The 23,466-nt window shown below is 43.7% G+C and overlaps 1 protein-coding gene across 3 annotated transcripts in view; it reads left to right on the forward strand.

Annotated features, from left to right (window-relative positions):
• FAM193A (family with sequence similarity 193 member A) overlaps nt 1-21,638 on the forward strand; it is a 152,256-nt gene extending 130,618 nt beyond the window's left edge. For 2 of the 3 annotated variants that reach the window (XM_059721519.1, XM_059721521.1), the window contains 7 exons: nt 260-532; nt 977-1,259; nt 8,121-8,307; nt 9,800-10,030; nt 11,945-12,794; nt 17,162-17,243; nt 20,746-21,638. In XM_059721519.1, coding sequence (XP_059577502.1) covers nt 260-532; nt 977-1,259; nt 8,121-8,307; nt 9,800-10,030; nt 11,945-12,794; nt 17,162-17,243; nt 20,746-20,839 — 2,000 coding nt within the window. In that variant the 3' untranslated portion in view covers nt 20,840-21,638. The remainder of the gene's footprint in view (nt 1-259; nt 533-976; nt 1,260-8,120; nt 8,308-9,799; nt 10,031-11,944; nt 12,795-17,161; nt 17,244-20,745) is intronic. The other variant, XM_059721520.1, reaches the window with a different exon arrangement.
• The last annotated feature ends 1,828 nt before the right edge of the window (nt 21,639-23,466 follow it).

A 23,466-nucleotide genomic window follows, 5' to 3' on the forward strand; every position in this document is an offset into this window, starting at 1 on the left:
TACCATTACTAATATTTAAAACATTTTTCAAATTGTAACTTTTGGTTTATATGATAATCTTGCCTGAGAATTTAAATTTATGGCTGTATTCACTGAAAATACATTTACTTCAGTAGTCTTACTGGGTCAACATTAGCAACACACCTTTTAGATGTAGCATGTCAGGATTCAGCACATTACTACATGTTTAACTCAAAGTGCCATAAAACACGATTCTGGTAATTCTAGGAGTCTTAATTACTGTGTGTTTCAATTGAAGGGAGTGATATATTAGCACCAGCACTCTCAGAAATAAGACCTGAAGCACTTCCTACCACATCTAGCAATGAAGCAACAGCAGTTACTGATAGCAAAGAGAAAAAAATTGCTGCAAAGAAGAAATGTCTGTACAATTTCCAGGATGCCTTTATGGAAGCTAATAAAGTTGTCATGGCAACCTCTTCTGCCACTTCTTCTGTCTCCTGCACAGCCACTACAGTGCAGTCAAGCAGCAACCAGTTTAAAGTATCATCCAAGCGACCTTCATCAATAGGTAAGGATTGCTATTCCTATAAGATTACCAGATGTTGTTGCTTAATTTAATCGCAAAGACGTAAAGGTTTTATTATCACTTATGCTATGTAAATGGTAAAACAGCTTCTTTTGATTACAATTTAAAATTTTCTGTATTCTTATCCAAAAAGGTTTTTATAATTGATTTTAAGATTAATGTTTGTTACCAAAGTGTCAATGTAAAAAGAGGAGCTAGTTAACCTATTGAAGTCTGTTTAAAGGTTGTTTTTTTTTCCCCCCCCTCTTTTGATTTCTGACCGAAATATAGCTATAGTGAAAAGGATCACTTATCTGTTTCTTAAAAAGAATAGAAGTCAGGATGGCAGGTATTGCAGTTGGAATGGTTGGTTGGGTAGTTAAGTGGTAATGTTGATCCATTTCCTTTGAAAAAGCTCGTAAATTTTTCCTTGTTTTTCACATCTAGGTGAAGTGTTCCATAATATCAATAAAGAGGACCATAGACATTCTGCACCTGTAGCACCACGGAATAGCCCTACTAGTTTAGCATCACTTCCTTCACTTTCTCCTGCTGCATTGTCTCCAGCTTCTACACCACATCTTCCAAATCTTGCTGCTCCATCTTTCCCCAAAACTGCTGCAACAGCCCCCGGATTTGTGGATCCCCATTCAGGTCTTTGCCCCACCACCGTTGCGCCCCCTACTTCAACCACAGACAGTTCTGTAAGTGCTCCACCAAGTGTGTGCAGGTGAGTGGACTTTGGTTATTCTTATTTTTATATTAAAACAGTAACAAAGTCGAAATAAAAACTACATTTGTCGCATCGCATCATAAACCATCACACAGAGAGTGAGTCTTGTCCACTAGTTAAATATGAACAGTGTTGTGTTCTATGCCTTGGTATGCCCCTGGTGTGGTTGTGGGACTTTACCTAAGTCACCTCAGTTGTGACCTTGCACACACAGCTATGGCCATGGTGATGAAACACGTAGCGTTCCATGCTCTTGTGTAGCACCAGGGTTTAACCTGCTCAGTTTTTAAATGGTGTTTGGGTTTTTTTTGTGTTTTGTTTTTTTTGTTTTTTAAATGCTGTCAGTGCCAAAAATGTTATCTGGATTGGGGAAAACAAATTGTTCCTTCCGGTTCACCGGCTCCCAATCTGTGGTACGGGTACCACCAGTGATATGCAGACAACCTGTCAGTGACATTTAACAGATTTATTATAATTGCTTTATATGACAAAAATTCTCTGGTGGTACTTTAGGTTCATAGATTCATAGATGTTAGGATCGGAAGGGATCTCAATAGATCGAGTCCAACCCCCTGCATAAGCAGGAAAGAATGCTGGGTCTAGATGACCCCAGCTAGATGCTCATCTAACCTCCTCTTGAAGACCCCCAGGGTAGGGGAGAGCACCACCTCCCTTGGGAGCCCGTTCCAGACCCTGGCCACTCGAACTGTGAAGAAGTTCTTCCTAATGTCCAATCTAAATCTGCTCTCTGCTAGCCTGTGGCCATTATTTCTTGTAACCCCCGGGGGCGCCTTGGTGAATAAATACTCACCAATTTCCTTCTGTGCCCCTGTGATGAACTTATAGGCGGCCACAAGGTCGCCTCTCAACCTTCTCTTGCGGAGGCTGAAAAGGTCCAGTTTCTCTAGTCTCTCCTCGTAGGGCTTGGACTGCAGGCCCTTAACCATACGAGTGGCCCTTCTCTGGACCCTCTCCAGGTTATCCGCATCCTTCTTGAAGTGCGGCGCCCAGAATTGCATGCAGTACTCCAACTGCGGTCTGACCAGTGCCCGATAGAGGGGAAGTATCACCTCCTTGGACCTATTTGTCATGCATCTGCTGTTGCATGATAAAGTGCCATTGGCTTTTTTGATGGCTTCGTCACACTGCTGACTCATGTTCATCTTGGAGTCCACTAGGACTCCAAGATCCCTTTCCACTTCCATGCCACCCAGCAGGTCATTCCCTAGGCTGTAGGTGTGCTGGACATTTTTCCTCCCTAGGTGCAGCACTTTGCACTTCTCCTTGTTGAATTGCATTCTGTTGTTTTCTGCCCACTTGTCCAACCTATCCAGGTCTGCCTGCAGCTGTTCCCTGCCCTCTGGCGTGTCCACATCTCCCCATAGCTTTGTGTCATCTGCAAACTTGGACAGAGTACATTTCACTCCCTCGTCCAAGTCACTGATGAAGACATTAAAGAGTATCGGCCCAAGGACCGAGCCCTGCGGGACCCCACTGCCCACACCCTTCCAGGTCGAAACCGATCCATCCACCACGACTCTCTGGGTGCGACCCTCTAGCCAATTTGCCACCCACCGGACTGTGTAGTCATCCAAGTCACAGCCTCTTAACTTGTTCACCAGTATGGGGTGGGATACCGTATCGAAGGCCTTCCTGAAGTCTAAGTATACGACATCCACCCCTCCTCCTGTGTCCAGGCGTTTTGTAACCTGGTCATAGAAAGAGACTAGATTGTTCAGGCATGATCTGCCTGCCACGAACCCGTGCTGATTTCCCCTCAGCATACTTTGTCCTGCCGGGCTCTCGCAAATGTGAGCCTTGATAATTTTTTCAAAGACTTTGCCAAGGATGGAGGTGAGACTGACTGGCCTATAGTTGCCCGGGTCCTCCTTCCTCCCCTTTTTGAAAATGGGGACCACGTTAGCCCTTTCCCAGTCCTCCGGGACTTGGCCCGTGCGCCATGAGCGTTCAAATATTCCCGCCAGTGGCTCTGCAATGATGTCGGCCAGTGCCTTCAGCACCCTCGGATGGAGCTCATCCGGGCCTGCCGACTTAAAGGCATCCAGTTCTTCCAAGTGACTCTACACCACCTCAGGATCTACGCATGGAAGTCTGGCACCTTGCTGCTGCCTTTCTAAAACCCCAGTGAGAGACTTGTCATGTCCCTCACTTAGGAACACTGAGGCAAAGAACTCGTTGAGGAGTTTAGCCTTGTCCCCCCTGTCTGTCACCAATTGTTTCTGCCCATTTAGCAGGGGTCCTATGCCACCCTGGGCCTTCCTTTTACTCCCTATATATCTAAAAAACAATTTCTTGTTGTCTTTTACTTGGGTTGCCATCCTCAGCTCCATGGTAGCTTTGGCCTGTCTAACTGCCTCCCTGCAAGCACGAGCAGAGGAGGTATATTCATCTTTGGTGATCTCTCCCTGTTTCCACTTTTTATGTGCTCCCCTTTTGGCCCTTAGGCTGCCCTGGATTTCTCTGGTCAGCCAGGGAAGCCTCCTGGCCCCTTTCCCTCTTTTGCCTCGCTCGGGGATCGTCTTGCTTTGTGCCTGAAGGATCGTTTCCTTAAGGTACAGCCACCCTTTTTGGGCTTCCATTTCTTCAAATCTCCTACTCTGCAGTGCGTCCTTGACTAATTGCCTGAGTTCATTGAAATCAGCTTTCCTAAAGTCTAGCTCTTTCACCCTACTAGTTACCTTACCCACTCGACATCTTATGGTGTATTCTATTATTAGGTGATCACTGTCCCCCAGATGGCTACCAATCTGGAGGTCTGCTACCATGTCATCTCCCATTGCCAATACCAGATCCAGTATGGCATTCCCCCTAGTGGGACCGTGTACCTCCTGTGTCAGGTGGAGGTCCTGTACACAGGTTAGAAACCTGCGTGAGCAGTGGGACTTTGCTGTCTGCGTCTCCCAGCAGATATCCGGGTAGTTTAGGTCCCCCATGACTACCGCCTCTTTAGCTTTTATGGTCTCTGAGAGTTGCCTCAGGAGTCCCGAATCTTTCTTCCCCTTGATGTGGGGGTCTGTAGCAGACCCCTACCACCAAATCCCTTTCTCCTTGCCCCCCATGTAGCCTAACCCACAATCCTTCTACTTCCTCATCCTTGGATTCCATCTTGATGAGGGTCGATGTATATTGCTCACTGACTTAAAGTGCAACCCCTCCCCCTTTCTTCCCCACCCTGTCCTTTCTGTACAATCTATAGCCCTCAATATGTACTGCCCAGTCATGGGATGAATCCCACCAGGTTTCCGTTAGCCCCACTAAGTCATAGATGTTTTGTGCAAGCAGGAGCGCTAGTTCATCCTGCTTGTTTCCCATGCTCCTAGCATTAGTATATAGGCACTTGAGCCCTGCGACAGGTGCCTTTGCTGCCCCCCCGCTCCGAGTCCAAAGGGGCCCTTTGATTCTTACCTTCTCATTCCTTACCTGTGCCGTCGTGCTGGCCTCCCCATGGCTTGCAGGTTCCCAATGTTCTCTTTCTTCAGGCTGGGCTGTCCTTGTGGGTGCCACATGGTTTGGTGGTCCACAGCTTCCCCTGCCCTCATCTTCCCCTCCCCCCAACGAGCCTAGTTTAAAGCCTGCCGGAGGAGATCCACCACCCTAGAAGAAAACACGCTTACCTTTGGGGGACAGGTGAAGCCCATCCCAGCTGAGCATGTCCCTCGTCGTGATGTGCGGGTCGTTGTCCAGGAAGCCAAAGCCTGCCTCGAGACACCACTGCCGAAGCCACCAGTTGGTTTCTCGGATGCAGTTCTCCTGCCGTCTTCCGCGTCCGTTCACTGGTAGGATGGAAGAGAATACCACACTGGTAGGATGGAAGAGAATACCACTTATTAGGTTGAACTGAAAAATTTGCTTGTGGTACTTAAGGTTGTATCCTTTTAAATTGCTGGTGTACAATCTGTCAGAGTTTGGGAACTGCTATTCTAGTTGATCCATCTTTCCCCAATAGCAAAGCAGTTTGGACCTAAGTGCAAATTCTTCAGACGATGCATATACCAGAATAGGCTTCGTCTTGTTTAGCATAGCCATGAAACACAAAAAGCATTAAAGTTAAGTAAAAATCAGTGTAATCTTAAAATAATTCAGCTTTGCTTGGTAACCAGATAGACAGTATGCTCCTTCAGCAAGGTACCATATTTAAACAGATTTTTTTAAGCATGACATTTTAAACTACCTAAGGTATCAGTTCCTCATTTGGACTATGGATTCAGTCCTATAGAGCTTGTAATGTTTCAAGTTTGTAAAGATCTTACAAAGGTTCAAACAAATAGCGCTATGTGAGTGTAAGATGTTAGGGAAGATTGTTAAATCAGTGTCACTGCATTATCCAAGCATTTGAACAGTGCCAGTTGAATCCTCTGAGTGCTCTGACCTGTAGCACTGTGTTGTGGTTGCTATGGAGTAGACTGAAGAAGGCCTACAGCAATACCTATCAATGGAGAAAATATGAATTAAGCTGACACTTGAGTTGGTTTCAAAGAGATTTAACTATAACATCTGGTTAGATTTATATTTCTGATAACACAAAACAATTTGTTGCTATTTAGGACCAAAAAATTATTGAAGCTTTACAAAGGGGAGAGATTTATTCTGATATAGGGCACCTAGTAAAATAGAACCCACACTTTTGTTAGCATCTCTAGGTGCTAACATCCTACAAAAAATGTTAGGATATATAATGAATGAAGTGGAGAAGAATTCAGAAAAAAATATCGTGACAGAATATGAATAAGTGGTCTGTCTTCTGATGAAAACTGCAGTCAGCTCTGGTCACTCAGTTTAAAAATGAGATGGAAGGGATTCTGAGATGGGTGGCAAGCATGAATAGAGGCATAGGAAACAATTTCAAATGAACACTGGGAAGATTAGAATCAGTTTCTATCTTCAAAAGGAGATTAAATATAAAAGTATCCTGATAAATATATCTAGAGAATAGATTATGCCTCCATTTCATCTTCCCTCTAGTACAAAGACATGGGGAAATTAATGACCAAAAGAAATACTTTTACTAGATATTATTGCAATTGAATTCCATAATACTAATTGAATGGGAATGGAAAAAAAAAACCTAAAAGCTTAGCAGGTTTCAAGGAGGATTGGACATGGTAGATTACAGGATGCTGCAGAATTACAATGATCAGTGTTATTTTCAAATATTTAAGGACCAAAACCTCTTGTCTAGTGAAGAAAGAGTTTTCTCAGGACAGACTGGTCTAACAGTTTACTATACAGCTTCCTGCTTATTCTTCTGAATACAATGGACTGGATGGACCACTGGTGGCTTTTTATTTTCAACTGGCTTGGAGGCTCTTGACTAAAGTAGGGTTTGGACACCTGTTGAAGAAAGGGAAAACCAAGAAGAGGCCAAGCTGTGTGTGATCATCCAGTTCTCTGTAAACCACCAGGAATCAATGGCAGTCATTAGCAATGCATTGCAGTCAAGGATAATTGTCTTCCACAGTTGCCTTATCTGTGAGTCTGAAGATGGCTAATTGACCATGATGGTTCTGATGTTCCAGGTCCCAAAGTTGATTGTGTGTCTTCATTGATTTTTTTTTTTGACCACAGTAAAGTGATTCCAATGGATCCAGTCAGGAAACAAGTAGGGAGGGAGACTGGACGTCTGTACACATGCTCCGGGGCAGAGCAGGGGGCATTTTAACTGAAGTGGCTCTCAGGAGCCACTCTGATTAAAATGCCTGCAGTATCCAGTGTATTCTACATCTCCACACTTCAAAATGGCGGCAGGGGTGCTTTAACTAAAGCTTGTTTGACAAGCTTTAATTAAAGCACCCCCGCTGCCACTTTGAAATGTGGGGATGCTGAATACATGAGACACTGTAGCACACTGGAGCTTTCTGATTACAATGCTCCAGCAGACTCAGTTAATCAAGTCTGCTCTGACATGTTCTAATTGGAGCATATGTAAAAGTGCCCGGTAAGTTTAGGGCCCCTTTTCTATCCCACTCCCCACATGGGGTGAGCAGAGAGGATCCTAGAAGGCTGCTCAGTTTCAGTTACAGCTGCCTAATTGCACTCCTGCCTCGTACAAGGAGCAGGACAAAGTCATAGACAACCCTCTTGAAACAGCCTCTTCTGTGCCAGTTCGTGGCTCAGAGGTCTAGGCCTCGCAATCCTACTATTGCATCACTAGCTGGTCACCAAAGGGCTTGAAAAACGTGCTAAAGCTGTTTTCATGGAAGATGCCTCTGTATGACTTCTTTTATTGTGGAGAATCTGCTGCACATAGTTCTTAACAGAATAGGACCTTGATCCAGTGGCAAGGAGACCAACTCATTTGGAGATCTTGTTACACTGCAGCCTTTGTCCATCTTTGCAGTCATTGAGATTTTAACATCTCCCTGCTCCACCATTGAGGACTTGTAGACCTATGGCTGGGGGCTGGGCAGGTTAATAGTGGCAACCTACTCCCCATGTTACAGCACCGTTAGCGGATATATGTGGCTTTTCAGGAGGGAAAACGTTGCCATATGCTGTCCCCACAACGTAGTGGTGGTGCTGCTGCTTGGTCTATGACTGCTTATTTGTCAGTTCCCCCTGCTTATTTTGCAGCCTACCTTCCCTGAAGGTCATTCCACTACCTGCCGCCTGTGGCTGCACTGGATAGCAGTACAGCTCTACCACCAGGAATCAATGGACCACAGTTTCAGAGTGATTCTCCTGTGATCATAGCTAGACAGCAGTATTTTTATTAGTTATAAGCTTCAAGAACCACTGTTCCTGATGCATATGCAAATATATCTAGCTCTATATAACGCTCTCAGACGTTTTCAGAATATATAAACAAAATCTTGTTTTTGTTTGTTTGCTTTAATACAGTGACCCAGACTGTGAGGGCCATCGCTGTGATAACAGTAACACATACGATCATCAACAGTATGATGGAGAGGAGAGCCAAGATGAAGATAGCTGTTCAGAACATAGCTCCAGTACCTCAACATCAACAAATCAGAAAGAAGGAAAATACTGTGACTGTTGCTACTGCGAGTTCTTTGGCCATGGAGGAGTAAGTTGCACAGTTTGTTTTTTGTTTGTTTGTTTTTTGGTTGGTCTGGGTTTTTTTCGCTGCTCTCCTCTCAGAGCCATGCAAATGAGAGCTACATTGGCACCACTGCTGCTTCTCCCAGCCCCTTGCTCCCTGCTTGCAGTGGGAGTGCGAGGGGAGCTGGAAGCTGTTTCTGTGCTGCTGCCACTTCTCCTTGGTCCTGGCATAGCTCCACTCTGGCTGGAAGCTGTGATCTCTCTGCAGTCTTGGGGTGCTGGGGATGGGGTACAGGAGGAGAGAAGTGGCAGCACCCTGGGCACATCTTCTAGGTCCCCAGCCCTGGTGCAGCTCCCCGGCCCTGACCAGCTCCCTCTAGCTAAAAGCCACATTCACACCACAGGCTTGGGGGAGGGGGAGGGATGCAGCAGCCTTATGGGCACAGCTTCTGGCTCCCTGTCCCAGCTCCTCATTTCTCAGCCCCAGCACAAGCACAGGCACAAAGCCTTGCAACTCTGCAAGGCATATGCTGCTGACCCCTGTATTAAAGGACAGAGAAATAAGGGCAGGATCCTACAGAGGTTAGAAATGGGAGTGAAAAATAATAGAATTGAACTGGAAAATTGAACTGTTACATCTTAAACCTGTAAAGCAGCTGTTCAGGTGGAGGTAACTTTAATGGAACAACCAATTGAATAAAAGGGTGGTAGTGGAGAGAAGACATTTGGTTGTATAAGTGCTTAATGGGGTTATATTGTAGCAGAGTATTCCCTCCAGGCTCTTCATACCTTATAAAAAGCATAAAGTTACTCAGTGGCTTAGCTATAAGCAATGTGCTAGAGTTGAGCAAAGGAATATTTAGAAAGGAATGCTTGTAGAATAGTCTCAACAAACAAATTGTCAAGTTGCTTCTTGACCCTAAAACTTTTCTTCATTTGGAACTTATTGTATAGTAACTGGTTCCAAAATGTTAAATGATTCATTTTTAACTACAGAATGCCTGTTTTTGAGCTGACTTTGCCTATTGCAAACAAAGAGCTTAATTTTAAATTTACTAAATCTTATGTTACAAATGAGCAAACTTTTTTTACATCAGGAATTTAATTTTCAGTTAAAGATAGGATTTATTGAAACAGCAATTTTGACCAGTTTGAGGCATTTTTATACAGTTAGCTAAGTTTTTAAAGTGTATTAACTGATCATTTTGCCTTTATCTTCTTTTCTTTAGTCTTTAGTGTTTGGTTCAAAGTGAAGCTAGTGAGACTTGAAGTGCATGACCTTTCATGGGCAGCATATTAGAAAGTTTCTTTTTTAATTTTAGCCAGTCCAAATTCTGTTGTCTCAGTATTATTACCTATTGAGCAAATTACACATGCAGCATAACTGGCATTGGATTCTGATATTATGCTGTAACCTATATAGGCTCTATTTGAAATTTCATACCACAGAATTGTAAGTCATGCCATGATTTGTAAATTTGCACCAGGTGACTGTATCTCTGTCTTTCATCCCTTAGCCACCAGCTGCACCAACCAGTAGAAATTATGCAGAAATGAGGGAAAAACTTCGATTACGTCTGACGAAAAGGAAAGAGGAACAGCCTAAGAAATCGGACCAGATTTCTGAAAGGGAGAGTGTAGTTGACCATCGAAAGGTGGAAGATTTACTCCAATTTATAAATAGCTCTGAGACCAAACCAGTAAGCAGCTCTCGGGCAGCCAAGCGAGCAAGACATAAGCAACGGAAGGTAAGAAATGGACCCGTTTGTCATAAACGGTATAATTTATGAATATATAATGTGTTTCTACCATTCAAGACTATGTAGCACCAATTTAAGTTGACACTCACGTAGTTTATAGTGGACAGGTACAGCATGCCTGTATAATCTTGGTGCTATTTTCAGCTGTCTGCCTTTTCTTTTTTTCCTTTTTTATTCCAAAGAAGGGAGGATTCACTAATGCATCTGTTGGACATGTTTTATTAGTTAGTTTGCTAATACAGAAATTATGTGCGATTTGAGGAAGAGCTTTCTACATATAAAACTTCAGAACCCCTAATGCACTCCAGAGCAGTTACATGACATTACTAATTAGAGGATGTCAAAAAACTCACATTCTTCATGAAGGCAGCAGTTGTAGGGAAGTAGGCCTGTGCGAGTTGGCAACGATTCCATCTGGCTTCGGATCCGGCCGCTTCAGATGCCAGGGATCCGATCTGGAGCTCTGGACCGGGTTTCTGCTTGAATCCAGCTGAAGCGGCTCTGAAGCTTTGGAGCCACCTCGGAGATCCGGCCATAGGGTATAATGAGGCATCAATGAAATATCTATAACTTTGTTGTTTTTTGTTTGATTTGGATGAAACTTGCAGGGCTGGTAGCCCCTACTGAGAGCATGAAGTCTGCCAAGTTTCAAGAAGATCGGTGCAGGGGTTTGAGGGGAACTGAACCCCAAATTCGTGAAAGCAAAACTCATGTCACATATATGTGTTACAACACAGGGGGGTCAAAACTGCAGGGGTGGTAGCTCCTGGTGAAGCCAAAAAGCCTGCCAAGTTTCAAGAAGATTGGTGAGGGGTTTGTGGGGAGCTGCACCTCAAGCTGCAGACATGCAAAACTTGTGACATGGGCGACCTTGTGTGTGTTAAGGTGCAGCAGGGTGAAAGCTGCAGGGATGGTGGCCCCTGTTGCGGCCACAACGCCTGCCAGCTGTCGAGGAGACTGGTGCAGGGGGGTTCTGGGGCCCTGCACCCCTAGCTGCTGACAGACAGACAAAACTCGTGACATGGGTGCTTGTGCAACTGACTGTCTCTGCCTTGGGTCAGTTGATTGTCTGTATTGATTATTTCCTCTCCTTAGTCTCTCCTTTTGTAGGTGTTAATTGATGGTAATTAACTGGCTATATTAGCTAGGTACTGTGTATTGAGCTGGTCCCTGAGTGAATCATGACCGACTGGTAACTGGTAACACAGTAGCTTAGCAGCCAGGCCTGCAGTAGTGTCTCCTATGCCCCAAGACAGAAACAAATATATTTTTTCAAATCATTCAGTAGAGACCTGTCTTCTCCACGTTAATTAAAACAATACTGTAAAAAGGGTACTGTTCCCTTTACTGAAGGTACATAACTGTTAAATACTAACATTACCTTGTGCTTGCTCACTCTCAGTTCTCTTCAGCCACTTGTACTTGCTCAGATTTATTAAGGATGTGCAACTGAACATGTGATTGAATACTATATGACATATCTTGGTGTTAACAAATTATACAGAAAATTAGCATAAGGGATTTTTTTTCCAGAAATGGAAAATATACCGTATCTTCTTGGACAATACTCGTAAGGATTTGGCTTTTTCTAATGTTGCATATTTAGCAGTAAGAAGGAAAAGATAAATAACTTTTTTTTTTATTATTTTTTTAATCTTATTAAATATTTTAAATGCAGAAATTTATATTTTCCAAGCAGAAAAGGTTCCTTGTATTTTCCAAGCATTCTTTTATTGTTTGTTTTCTATGGTGCCATTCTTTGCAGGTGCATTTACCTATTACAACCTGTGGCTTTTGTTCCTGGAATATTTGTGCAAAGTTTTAAGATTTAAGAGCTTTTCTGAAATCCCTAGTTCTTAAATTGTTTGTCATCATGTATTAAATGGGCTTCATTTCTTGTAGTTGGAAGAAAAGGCTCGTCTTGAAGCAGAAGCAAGAGAGAGGGAGCATCATCAACTGCTTGAAGAGCAGAGACGACGGGAGGAAGAGGAGGAGGAGAGACTAAAACAGGAGTTACAGAGGCTTCAAGAGCTTCAGCAGTTACGAGCTGTAAAGAAAAAGAAAAAAGAGAGAGCAAGTAAAGACTGTCAGAAGATGGACATGCTTACTCGAAACTGCCAGGCAGTGAAGGAATCTGTCCCAAACACACCAGAAGACATTCAGAATGGCACGCTTGAGCAATCGGAAAAGGTAGAAACCTCATCTGGTTCACAGTCAAGGCGTGTGAATCATATGGAACAAAGGTCAATTTCTGAAACGGCCTGTGAACTCTCCAATCCCATAAACTCCAGAGACTCAAAGCTGCTTTTCCAGAAGGATGGGACTGTGAAACAGCATGAGCCCCTCTCTTTTCTGCTTGATATAATGCATCAACACAAAGAAGGTAATAGCAAACAAAAGCTAAAGCAGATAAACAAATCATGTGCAGAACAGGTGAAAAAGCCTATTGAAACCCCCAAAGCAGCAGAGATTCAGCCTAAAACCAGAAACCAAATAGAACCCAAAGTGAAAGCAGCAGAACTCCCAATACTCACAGAGCCGAAAAAAGAGGAGAAAAAAATAAACAATAATAATAACAACAAAAAGCAGTTGAATCACATAAAGGAAGAGAAAGCACCTGTAGTGAGTGAATCTCCTTCTCCAAGTGAGCAGCAGCAGAACAGTAAGCTAATACTTGCAGATTCTCCTCAGCCAAAAAGCAAGAACAAGAAAAACAAGAAGAAAAAAGGGGACAAAGTCAACAATTCTATTGGTAAGTACATAAGTAAATCTTATGTTTTATGCACTTGTTAAACGGTGGGAAACACGTTTCCGCTCAAGGTTTGAATTAAACAAAAGCTTGCAGTAAAGTTGATGAATGTTTTGATGTCAACCCATTTTGGGGGTCTCTCTCTCTCTCTCTCAAAAAAAAAAAAAACATCAGTAAAAATTAGTTCATGCCTACTTGGATAACATTTCAGTCAGTAGAAATATAAGATATAAAATCAGGTTCTGCATGCTGAGGAAGCTTGCTATTCGGATACCAGTTTATTTATGCATACACATGGATCTTTGTGAACTCATTCCTTCTAGTGATCAGTTCGCTTCTAGTGAAGTGATGAAAAAGCAAGTTTAAAGATATTTTTGTTTCCCCCTCTAACAGTGTGAGCAAGTAATATCATGAAGTTGAAAGTGTTGCATGTTTGTGTGTATCACACACATAGTATATAGTTATTTTCCTGAAGTGACTTCCAGCATTTCTAAACATTTCCAGATAACTTATACTGATCTCAAAAAAGACACACCGCAAGCAGGTGCAATTTAAGATTTCCCCATCCTGTCCTGTTAGTAGACCTACCTGTCTGTTGCTAGTTGTTGTCAGCATTACTGTAGATTTGTCTACTCTACTGAAATGATCAGTTTTATTGCTAATTTGGCAGTATGGACACTTGAATATGTGAAATGGGCACCAGTCTTTCACACTGATCATAAAATGTTCCTGTTATAGCAGCATTAAAAGTGTCATTATACCTAAAAAGACATTAAGTTTCCAGTCTTATATTATGTCCATACAGTTCCCTTTTATGTTATACAGATAAAGACAAAATTAAAATTGGAGGCCTTTGACACACCTGCCAGAACTTTTTCAAGTCTCACTCCCAAGACAGAAAACACATACATTTTTAGGAGTGCTAGCTTGATTTTCATGGTGCTGTTCTAGGATTGAATCAAATCATCTTCAATTTCTTAAACTCTTCCCATTCCAATTCTTCTGTTTCCATTTAGTGCCCACACCCCAGTGGATATTATGCTTCCCATCTTGCAGAAGATACCCTGATTTAGACCATATCACCTTATTTTCCATGTCTTAATTCAGATTTATTTGATGGGAATTAATAAGTACTGACCAGGAACTGGGAAAGGAAGGAATATAATCTATTATTAGGGAGCTGATGTGGAGGTAGAGGGGACTCTCATTGCTGCTTGCTGTTTTGGTTTTACAGATCAAGAACAACTTATGCCCTGTTAGGACATAGGCCCCAATTTTAAAAAGATGCGGTTGATCCGTAGTGACTTTTTGAAGAACCTAGATTAGTGCAGAGCCATTGTATGTAATTTTACAAGTTTACCTAACATTACAATTTAGGAAATGATATCCTGGTCTGATTTTATTCTAGGTTCAGCTGTCTGTTTAGTATATTTTGAAGCTAGGAGTCCTAAGTTAGAGTTCTTGGTCATGTTGTAATAAAATTTTAGTTGGTTATCAATTATGTTACTTACCATGCTCTTAAGTGCTTCTTCAGATATTTCACAAACACTTATTTTAGGCTGCATCTCATTCCAAATTAGGTTGTATAAAGACAAGGAACAAGTGTGGTGGGTTTTGAAACTGGTGATTAACTGAACAAAGCTTTGCTGTGACTTGTTATGAGCATGGATCCAGGTTTTCCGTTTCCCGTGGGGAAATAGAAAAAAAATGCAGATTTCCCTCTTTACCTGAGGAAAATGTGAATTTCTCATTTTTTACAGAGAAAGCCATGAACTTTGTGGTTTTGCAAAGAGTTCTCTGAAGGCTGGCAGGGTTCCAGCCTGCACGGGACTGGGGGGGGAGGAGCGGGGGGGAGTGGAAGGAGGGCTGGCTCAGGCAGGGGGCACCATGTGCATGTATGTGCACATGACTGCCAGGCAGCCTGGAGAGCAGCTCCTGCAGGTAAGTCAGTGTGGAGGTGGGCGGAGAGAGGAGGCAGGGATTGAGGCCCCCATAGGGAGGGAAGGAGGCAATTGGGCAGGGCTGCAGCTGTGGCTGCTGCCTAGCTGGGCAGTGGATGGGGCTTGGGACCCAGAGCCCAGGGCTGCAGTGCGCAGCTGCAGGGCCCCAGCAGGAAGCAGGATGGGACTGCGAGCAGCTCTTCTAGGGGGCAGGGGATGGGGCTGACTCTTGGAGGCTGCAGACACTCCCTGGGGAGCAGGGGGGGACCCATGTCCTCCAGATCTGTGCACAGGGCGGGCTGCCCACTGCAGGCTCAGGGTCACTACTCTCCTGCCCTCCCCTGAGGCCTCTGCAGCCCAGCAGGTGCAACCCGGCACTTCAGGGAACAGCAGGCTGGACCGGGAAACTCCTTGCTGCTACAAGCTCCACACTGTCCTGGCAAGACGTCCCGTCTGTGCATCTTCAGTGGGGGAGGCGGCATGGGTTTGTGCCCCTCACTGCTGCCATATGGGCAGGAGATGTCTTGCCAGGGCAGCGTGGGACTCGCAGTGGCAAGCAACTTATCCGCACAGCCCCCACTGTTCCCTGCAGTGCTGGGTCAGACTTGCTGCACTGTGGAGCTCCCAAGGGAAGGCAGCAGGGTGGGGAGCCCAAGCCTGCAGCATGCAGCCTCTGCCTGCCCCTGCCCCATGTGTAGATCTGGGGGGCATGGGTCCCCTTGCCCCCCTGAGAGTGCATGCAGCATCAGGAAGCCGGCCCCACCTCCACCTGAGCCTGCAGCAGGCAGAGGTTGGGTTTGGGAAGTGGGGAGGAGCCAGGCTCTGCGCTCTGCTCTGCTGCAGCAGCTGCCACTTCCTGCAGGGGGTTGTGGACCCAGGTCCTTGGCTCTGTAACCCTGGCAGCTGGAGGCGCCTCCGGAAGGCCTGAGGGAGGCAGGGGGCTGTCGGTGGGGGGTGGGGGGCACTAGCAGGGCTGGGGGGCACTGGGGGGGGGGTGAGGGATGTCAGCAAGGCTAGTTGATTGTGAGTGGGGAGTGAGGGGCACCAGTAGGGCTGCAGGGAAGTGGGGACACCAGCAGGGCTGGGGGAGCTGTGGCTTGGGAGATAAGAGCCTGGACTATGTTCTATGAATGAAGGGGTCAAGGAGAGTCCTGATTTGTCCATCATAAAAAACCCAAAATCAAACATCAATATTTTATAGGTATTTAGAATTTATATTATTATAGGGATTGAGGAATTGGTAGGCTTCCAGGTTGCTTTAAAATTGTAAATATATCAAAAAAAATTTGTGTTCAGTTAATACCTATATCTATAGATATATAGCCCAGCCCCAGCTCCTACAGTAGCTGGCTACTGCCAGGCAGGGGATGATCCCCACCACCCCCCACTGCCCTGTGCTGCATGGGGGGCTCTGTCATGAGCCTCCAGAAGCCCTGACATATGCTGCAGTAGCTGGTGAGTGCAGGGCTTTTTTAAAGAACCAGGAGCTGGGGACAGACAGGACAGCTATTGATGGGGCTGGGAGAGCAGTTGGGGGGAGCAGGCAGGGGATGGGGCCTGATGGGGGTCCTGTCCCCCCCATGGTCCCCTCTCTTTTCTCTTCCAGCCCTCCCCCTGCCCCCTACTTACCAGCACAGGGTCTGGGTCCAGCTCCCTGTGGCGGCGAGTGGGGACTGCCCGAATCTCTGAAGCTCTCCGAATCTTTTCCGAATCGATTCGGAGAGCTTCAAATCAATTTGGACATTTTTATTGGCCTCCCGATTCGATTTCAGATTCGGAGGTTCGGCTGCCAAATCAGGCCAAAGCTCTTCCAGATTGAATCAGCACCCAAAGCTTACTGCACAACCTTACTGAATATCCATGTGATCCTCAGCCTAGCTAGTCTGGTTGAGAGTCTGTTGTGGGCCTGGCAGCACTCGCCATAAAGCGCAGTAGTCACAATTTCAGATGAGCCAGTTCTTGAAATGGTTTTAAATGTAAATTCAATGAAGGTGATGACCAGAGCACTTTCTTGGTGTATTGATGTGCTGGAGATAATGAGGCTAACGAACTTGAGGCAGCCAATTATTGTTCACTTTGTTCTTCAGTTTTCTACCCCACTGTGTAATTGAATTCTCTCATGTGTGGTTCGTTCTTACGGAATATTTTGTAATGAATGTGAAGAATATGAACTGCTCATTCCTTTTGACTCTGGCTACTCGTATTTCTAATTTAGACTTGCTTCCAGCATAACCCTTCAAAATGTGAACAGATATAACCAGATTATATTATGAGTGGTTTTCAGTTTAATGTATGAAATACCTGCACTTGGCCAAAATACAAGTGGTCCTTCAGGATTTCATTCAGTTCAGTGAGACCTGAGTTGTTTGCTGCTTTTCTACAGCAAAATAACCAGTAAAAGCTAATTTGATTCATCTTTCCCCGTTATAGATGATGTGTTTCTGCCCAAAGATATCGATCTAGACAGTGTGGAAATGGATGAGACAGAGCGGGAAGTGGAGTATTTTAAAAGGTAAGTGTTGTGAACCTTTATGAACCCCTGCAGTAGTGCCTAATGAATGCAGCCAAGATCTGCAATTCCTCTTACCATGCAAGACAAGCGTATTAAATTGTTAGTCACTGTTGGTAACTATCTGGTTTTTATAATAAGCATCACAGCTATAGATTTTTGGGATAGACAGGTAGTCTTGAAGTCCCAATTACAGAAACAAGAGCCAGAATCCCTTCTCCTCTCTCAAAATCTAAGCTCTGCAGCTCCAGCTTCCTTTCAGCCAAACTGGGATTATATCATTTGTCTGTCACTACACCCTGGGGTTAAGGGCACAGAAGTCCTTAGAAAGAATTTCAGGTATGACAAATAATATTTAAGGTGTGAAGTTCTACATTCCATTGTATTGTCCTTCAAGTGGGTTGTTTGGCGAGGTCTTGTAGGCTTGCCCCAATGGCAGTTTTTAACAGAGTAAATTTTATAATCCAAAACAATGAATGTAGATTAAACACATTTTTTTGCCACATTTCCAAGGAGTGAAACAAACTGCAGTTTATAATTGTGTTAATTTTTTACCCTTCTGCATTCAGGTCACTTGGTACTCTTTAAACGTCATGTTATTACCACATTTACTTAAATCCAAGATGATCCTGAATTTAGGACAATGCCCCCAGTGATTTTAAATTCTGTAGATGGAAAATTTATAGATTTGTTATAATGTTCTATGTATAGAATCTAATTACTGGAGGGTCACCTTCTTAGTTAATCCCACCTGCTGCTGCAAAAGGGGGTGGGGCAGGTGGTATGGGGAAGTCAAGTAGCTTGCCTCCTGCTTGTGCCTGTGGACCTGCCATCTCTACCCCCCACTTTGCACTCCCTTCCCTTGTGGCCTCAAGGTCCCCTCTTCCCCCTCTGTTTCTACTCCCTCTCCTGCCTTCCCCCAAGCCTCTGCTCCCTGCTTCCTCTCCCCCTGCCCCTTGCTCTGTCCTGGCAGGCTCCATCCCTGTCCTAGTCTGGGGCACAGAGCATGGCTCCACCCCAGTCCCACCCCTGTAGCAGCCATGTGGGCTGAGCACTGCTGCTGTGGGCTGGGCTGAAGCAGTGCTTAGAGCCCCAGTCTACAGCATGGACAGAGCCAGCCAGTGTGGAGCAAAAGTAAGGGGCAGAGCAAGGAGGGGAAGCAGGGAGCAGGGGCTGTGTAGCAAGGGAGAAGGTTGGAGGAGGGTAGGGAGAAGAGGCTGTGGAGTGTAGAGGCAGAGGAGGAGGGCAGGCAGCAGCTCTAGCTATGGCCCTGACTCTGGGTTGGGACTGGAGCCTGAGCCGCACAATCCCACCCTTGTACTTGATTCGAAGATAAGGAACGTTTTTCCTTGGGGTGGGGATGGAGCTGACATTGAAATGGAGTAAATATAGTAGTTGTTTTTCCTAATTTCCCTATATGTGAGCACAGGCAGTTCATGTTTGTAAAATCTGAGATAGTCAAAACTCTCTATGTGGATATTCTGTAGTGGTTCTTTGTGATCTTGGTTAGGGACATATGTAGCCTGACTGTTTGTTTTTCAGAAATCTTTTGTGTAATATGTTGAAAAGTCGTCGTTTGTTGCCCAAGGACTGTGATTACCCTTCATGTTCAAATAACACTTGGAAAGTCCATTTCACCAAAAACTTAAAGCAGTTTCTTTAGCACATTCTTTTATAAAGTTAAATCAGGTTACCTTATTGAAGTGTAAACACACATCAAATGAACATTTTTTCTTGCTAAACTTGTACAGCTTTATAAGAGGCTAGTTACTTGAGAAACAGAGCATCATACAGGCACTTATGTGACCACAAGTTTTGGTAAGAGAATCTTTCATTTGTGCTATATCAAGTTTTGAGTGGCTCATTAGACTTTTTCTATATAAAGTTAAGTAGAGTTAACTTGTGGTTAATAGCCAATTTTGGAGGCCAGCATTTTCAAAAATGACTTTTAAGTAATTAAGGCACTACTGACATTTTTTTTAAAGTGGTTAGAAAATAGCCCTAAAATAGTTTTATGTAAAATATATGTAGCCTGCTCAAAAAAGTGGTGGTAGTGTGGTGCAACCACTTCTAGTACACATTTCATTTGATCATCAGTTATTTTTAGGGCTTGAGTATTGCAGCCATCCCAAAACTCAGGCCAAAAGATCCTGTGTCCCAGTGGTCAGCCACTTAATGGGTTTTGGTGAGCTGTTAAGGACTGCGCATGCAAAATCTTTCAGGAGATACCATTTTAACAAATTATAGATAAACAATACTAAAAATCAAACATCTACTGTAACTCATTAAATTTTATTTAAAAAAAAGTTCTTGTCCTGATTTTGTTTATTTTGAGTAGTGTATATATAGAGCTGATTGCATAATGACTCCAAATAGTCTTACTCTTGTATATGGTGTGTGGGGTTGGTGGGGGGAGCTGCCTGGGCACTAGGTCCCGGGAGCCTGGGAGGGAGATGGAGAAGGGGGTGGGGGGTGCAGCAGAGCTCACCTGGGCTGTGTAGTCTGCGGCTGCCCCTGCAGCGCTCTGTGTGGGGCCGAGCCCCACCCACTCCTGCCCACTTAGTTAATCCCACCTGCTTTAACCCCGCCTGCTGCTGCAAAAGGGAGTGGTTCATATGTGGCCTACAGGGAGTCCTGTGGTCCAAATATGCTTGAGGGTTCTGGTGAGTTTGTTGCTCTATGATGTGCAAAATATCCAGTTTAAATTCGGTAATTCTTCTGTTGAAATTTTCATCCAGACAGATGAACTGTAGTCTTTGCCCTAGTTACATCCCCCCTAGATTGTTCCACAAAACTTTAATTCCTACTGGAATGAAATGGTCACAAACTACTACAAGATCGTTTCAGGCTGGACATAAGGAAGAATTTCTTTACTGTCCGAGCCCCCAATGTCTGGAACAGCCTGCCACCGGAGGTTGTTCAAGCGCCTTCATTGAACACCTTCAAGATGAAACTGGATGCTTATCTTGCTGGGATCCTATGACCCCAGCTGACGTCCTGCCCTTTGGGCAGGGGGCTGGACTCAACGAACTTCCGAGGTCCCTTCCAGCCCTAATGTCTATGAAATCTATGAAAATGTCTATGAAACAGTTTCAGATTTGCTATAGTCAAAGGTGTACGCTGTAAGAAGTAATTGTCCTGCATACAGGTGGTACATACATCAGTGGCACCAATCCCAGGTGCATTAAGGGTTCTACCTTGGTTTTTGAGCTAATTCTCTTGTTTTTGTTGGTGTCTGACACATTCCAGTTGGGGTAATAACAGTTGTCTCAGTTTAAACGCATTATTCTCACTTTAAATGGATTGCCACATTTAACACAGTGCATAAAATACAGTAGTTGGGTATAGCTACTTCTACTGTAGAAAAAAACAAGTGGTGAGGAACTGATGTATGGTATTTGGTTCCTGTGGGATGAAAGGTGCTATTTGGGTACAAGATAATACTTGTTCATTTGCACTGCATGTTGGTCTCATTTTAATCCCTTGTTTTCCTTTTTCTTTTCAGATTCTGCTTGGACTCTGCCAGACAGACAAGGCAGAGACTTTCCATCAACTGGTCCAATTTTAGCTTGAAAAAAGCCACCTTTGCTGCACATTGAAATGATACAATTTGGGGAGGGAACCCTGCAGGAATCAATGAACGACAACTCCACTTACCTGTCCTGCTGTGCTGAGAGCTTATCTGGTCTTGAGCCAGTGCTGCCTTGCCTTGTCCCCAGTGCTGTGTGGATCTGCACTGAACCCCTTGGCCTGATAATTCTTGCGGACTGAGAAATTGCCACTTTCTACCTGAATTTGTTAGCTTGTGTGCTTGTAGTCTGTGAGTGAGACTTACTTGATTGTAGCTGTATGCTGTTGGAGTTGGAACAATAGCTTTTTTTTCCAGCTCCTTCTGATTGCCTTGGCCTCAAAGACTTTAAACTGCTTCCTAGGCTTGGGTGGAGGCCAAAATACTAGTTTGCATCATCTGCAGTGGCTCCTGTCACTTCTGCATCTAGCTATGTTTTGTCATTCAGACTCCTGACAAAGGAATGGACCTAGTCAGTTGTGCTTTCATCTGCTCCAGAATTCTTCTGACACGATTTCATGGAAAAGAGGCTCTTATGGGACAAGCATTTCCTCAGTTCTTTCACAATCTACTGTTTAAAGAGTGTACAAGTTACGCTATTTGTGTTTTGATTTTTTTTTTCCCCCCCTGACTTGTAGCCAGCTTGTGTAAGAATACTTGCAGAATGAGAAAGTTTAAAAAAAGAACAATACTCACACTATCAAATCTGTTATAGAGTGTATAATTGTATTAACACTGAAGCCTAACTGGCTACTTTTTTAACATATTGTTAAGTAATATTAAAATCATGTCTTTCTTTTTGAAAGATGGAATACATTAGTATGGCAGAAGACTTGTGTCTTGCTTTTTTCTGCGTGGGGCAGGGAGTGGAGAAACAGACATGGACTCAGGAGCAAGGTCAGGTGTTCTGAATTTAAAGTTATGGATTACACTGGATTAGTCGGTGAACCTTCTGTAGTTCAGTATGTTCTCAGAGAAACCTTTTTATTTTGGCTCATCTAAAAGCAATTGGAACACCAGTATTTCCATTTGCCTCAAAGTACTTATGCTGAATATGGATTCTGCAGATTGCTTTGGTGCCTCTTTCTTTCAGTAGCTGTTGTACAAGGAATGAGACTACACAAAGCTTTCTAATTAAGTGTAGAAATGGGATAAGGGTGCTACCATGCTACAATAGGATAAAGGTTTTAAGCTAATAGCAGTGCAGTTGTACCTTCAGCAAAGTCTAGTCCTGTTTGAAGAAATAATTCAGAGTTTTGAATGAGTAAAAATAGTGTTGTATAAATACAGTGTTTGTTAATATTGCGATGATTTGGAGGTGCTCAAAATTAAAGTTTTATCTTTATCCATAGACCAGATGCAGCACAGACAGAAATGGTGCAAACTTTTTCTGTCTCTAATTTAACACACCTAGCCCTGTTGTGGACAGACAGCATCTCAAAATGTAAAGGCAGTCCCTTGCTCACTTGAGTACAAGTAATTCAAGTACTTAATGCTATGTATTTTTAAGATTTACATATATTGTGTTCTCAATTCATGGTTTAACCAAAGGTCTCTCAGACTGGAGCATCTTTTGGTTTGTAACAACCTGAGTTAGATTTTGCTTGGTTATTTAAAAAATGAAGTGGGGGAAAATCTCTGATACTCTCACCAGCCCCTTGCTTAACATATTGTATCTCCCATCTCATCTCATATCAAAAAGACTATTAAAATAGCATTTAGAAGGTTAACTGAAACCTTACTTCCCACACCCACTCCTTAATGAAAAAATCTGATTTTAAAGGTTTTTAATACCAAGGTATAACACAGGGTGGCACTGTGGATTACCATCATTTGTAATTTCTAATATTTGAGCTACTAAGTAGTAAACTATTGATGTACTAAATAGATTGTCTTGGTCGTATCATGTGACTAGTTAATATTCATGATTCCAAATACTTGGCAGTTTTCCTGTTCCCCAGCCTAAGTAGACAGATTGGTGAGCGTGTAAACATGTATTTTAAAGAGATTTTAGACCAACCAAATCCCTTCTTTTCTTAGAGTTTGGTTTCTTAATAAAACTGACCTTTCTTCCCCATGTACTTAACAAATTGTACGCAGAGCAAGCTATTAACATAACATTTTTCCCACCTTGTCCTTCAAAAACGTTGTTTTTAAAATGCACAAAAAAAGTACCACGCATTTGGAATGTGTGCACACGTAATATCCATATTACATGTCTGCGTATGTATATATTCCCAGTCTTAAAAGTTCACCTCCATATTCTTCACAACCAAAGAACTGGTAGAGATTAAATATCATTCAATTCCAGCCACTCCACTGCAGAAAGAACTGATCTAAGTGGATCTCCTCTTACTCCACTGGGATGAGAATTTACAGGCAAGTTGCTCTTTTACCTAAATTTAGAATTATTTCAGTAAGAATAATCTCTCTTGTTTTAAGCCTTCCATAGAGGCATTGGGTGTTGGCTGCAGCCAAGGCTGGGGATTTTGACTGGAGTGTGCAAATGCTCCTGGGTTCTGCTGGGACTTAAAGCCAGAGAGTCCTGGCTTAGAGGGTCCTCCACTCGGGGTCAGACGAATCACCAGATCTGGAATCAAGGAATTTTACCACATAGTCAGCTTGGTATGGACTGTGGGTGGGGTTTGCATTCCTCTG

Source organism: Alligator mississippiensis, chromosome 2, assembly GCF_030867095.1.
Source record: "Alligator mississippiensis isolate rAllMis1 chromosome 2, rAllMis1, whole genome shotgun sequence".
NCBI lineage: Eukaryota > Metazoa > Chordata > Crocodylia > Alligatoridae > Alligator > Alligator mississippiensis.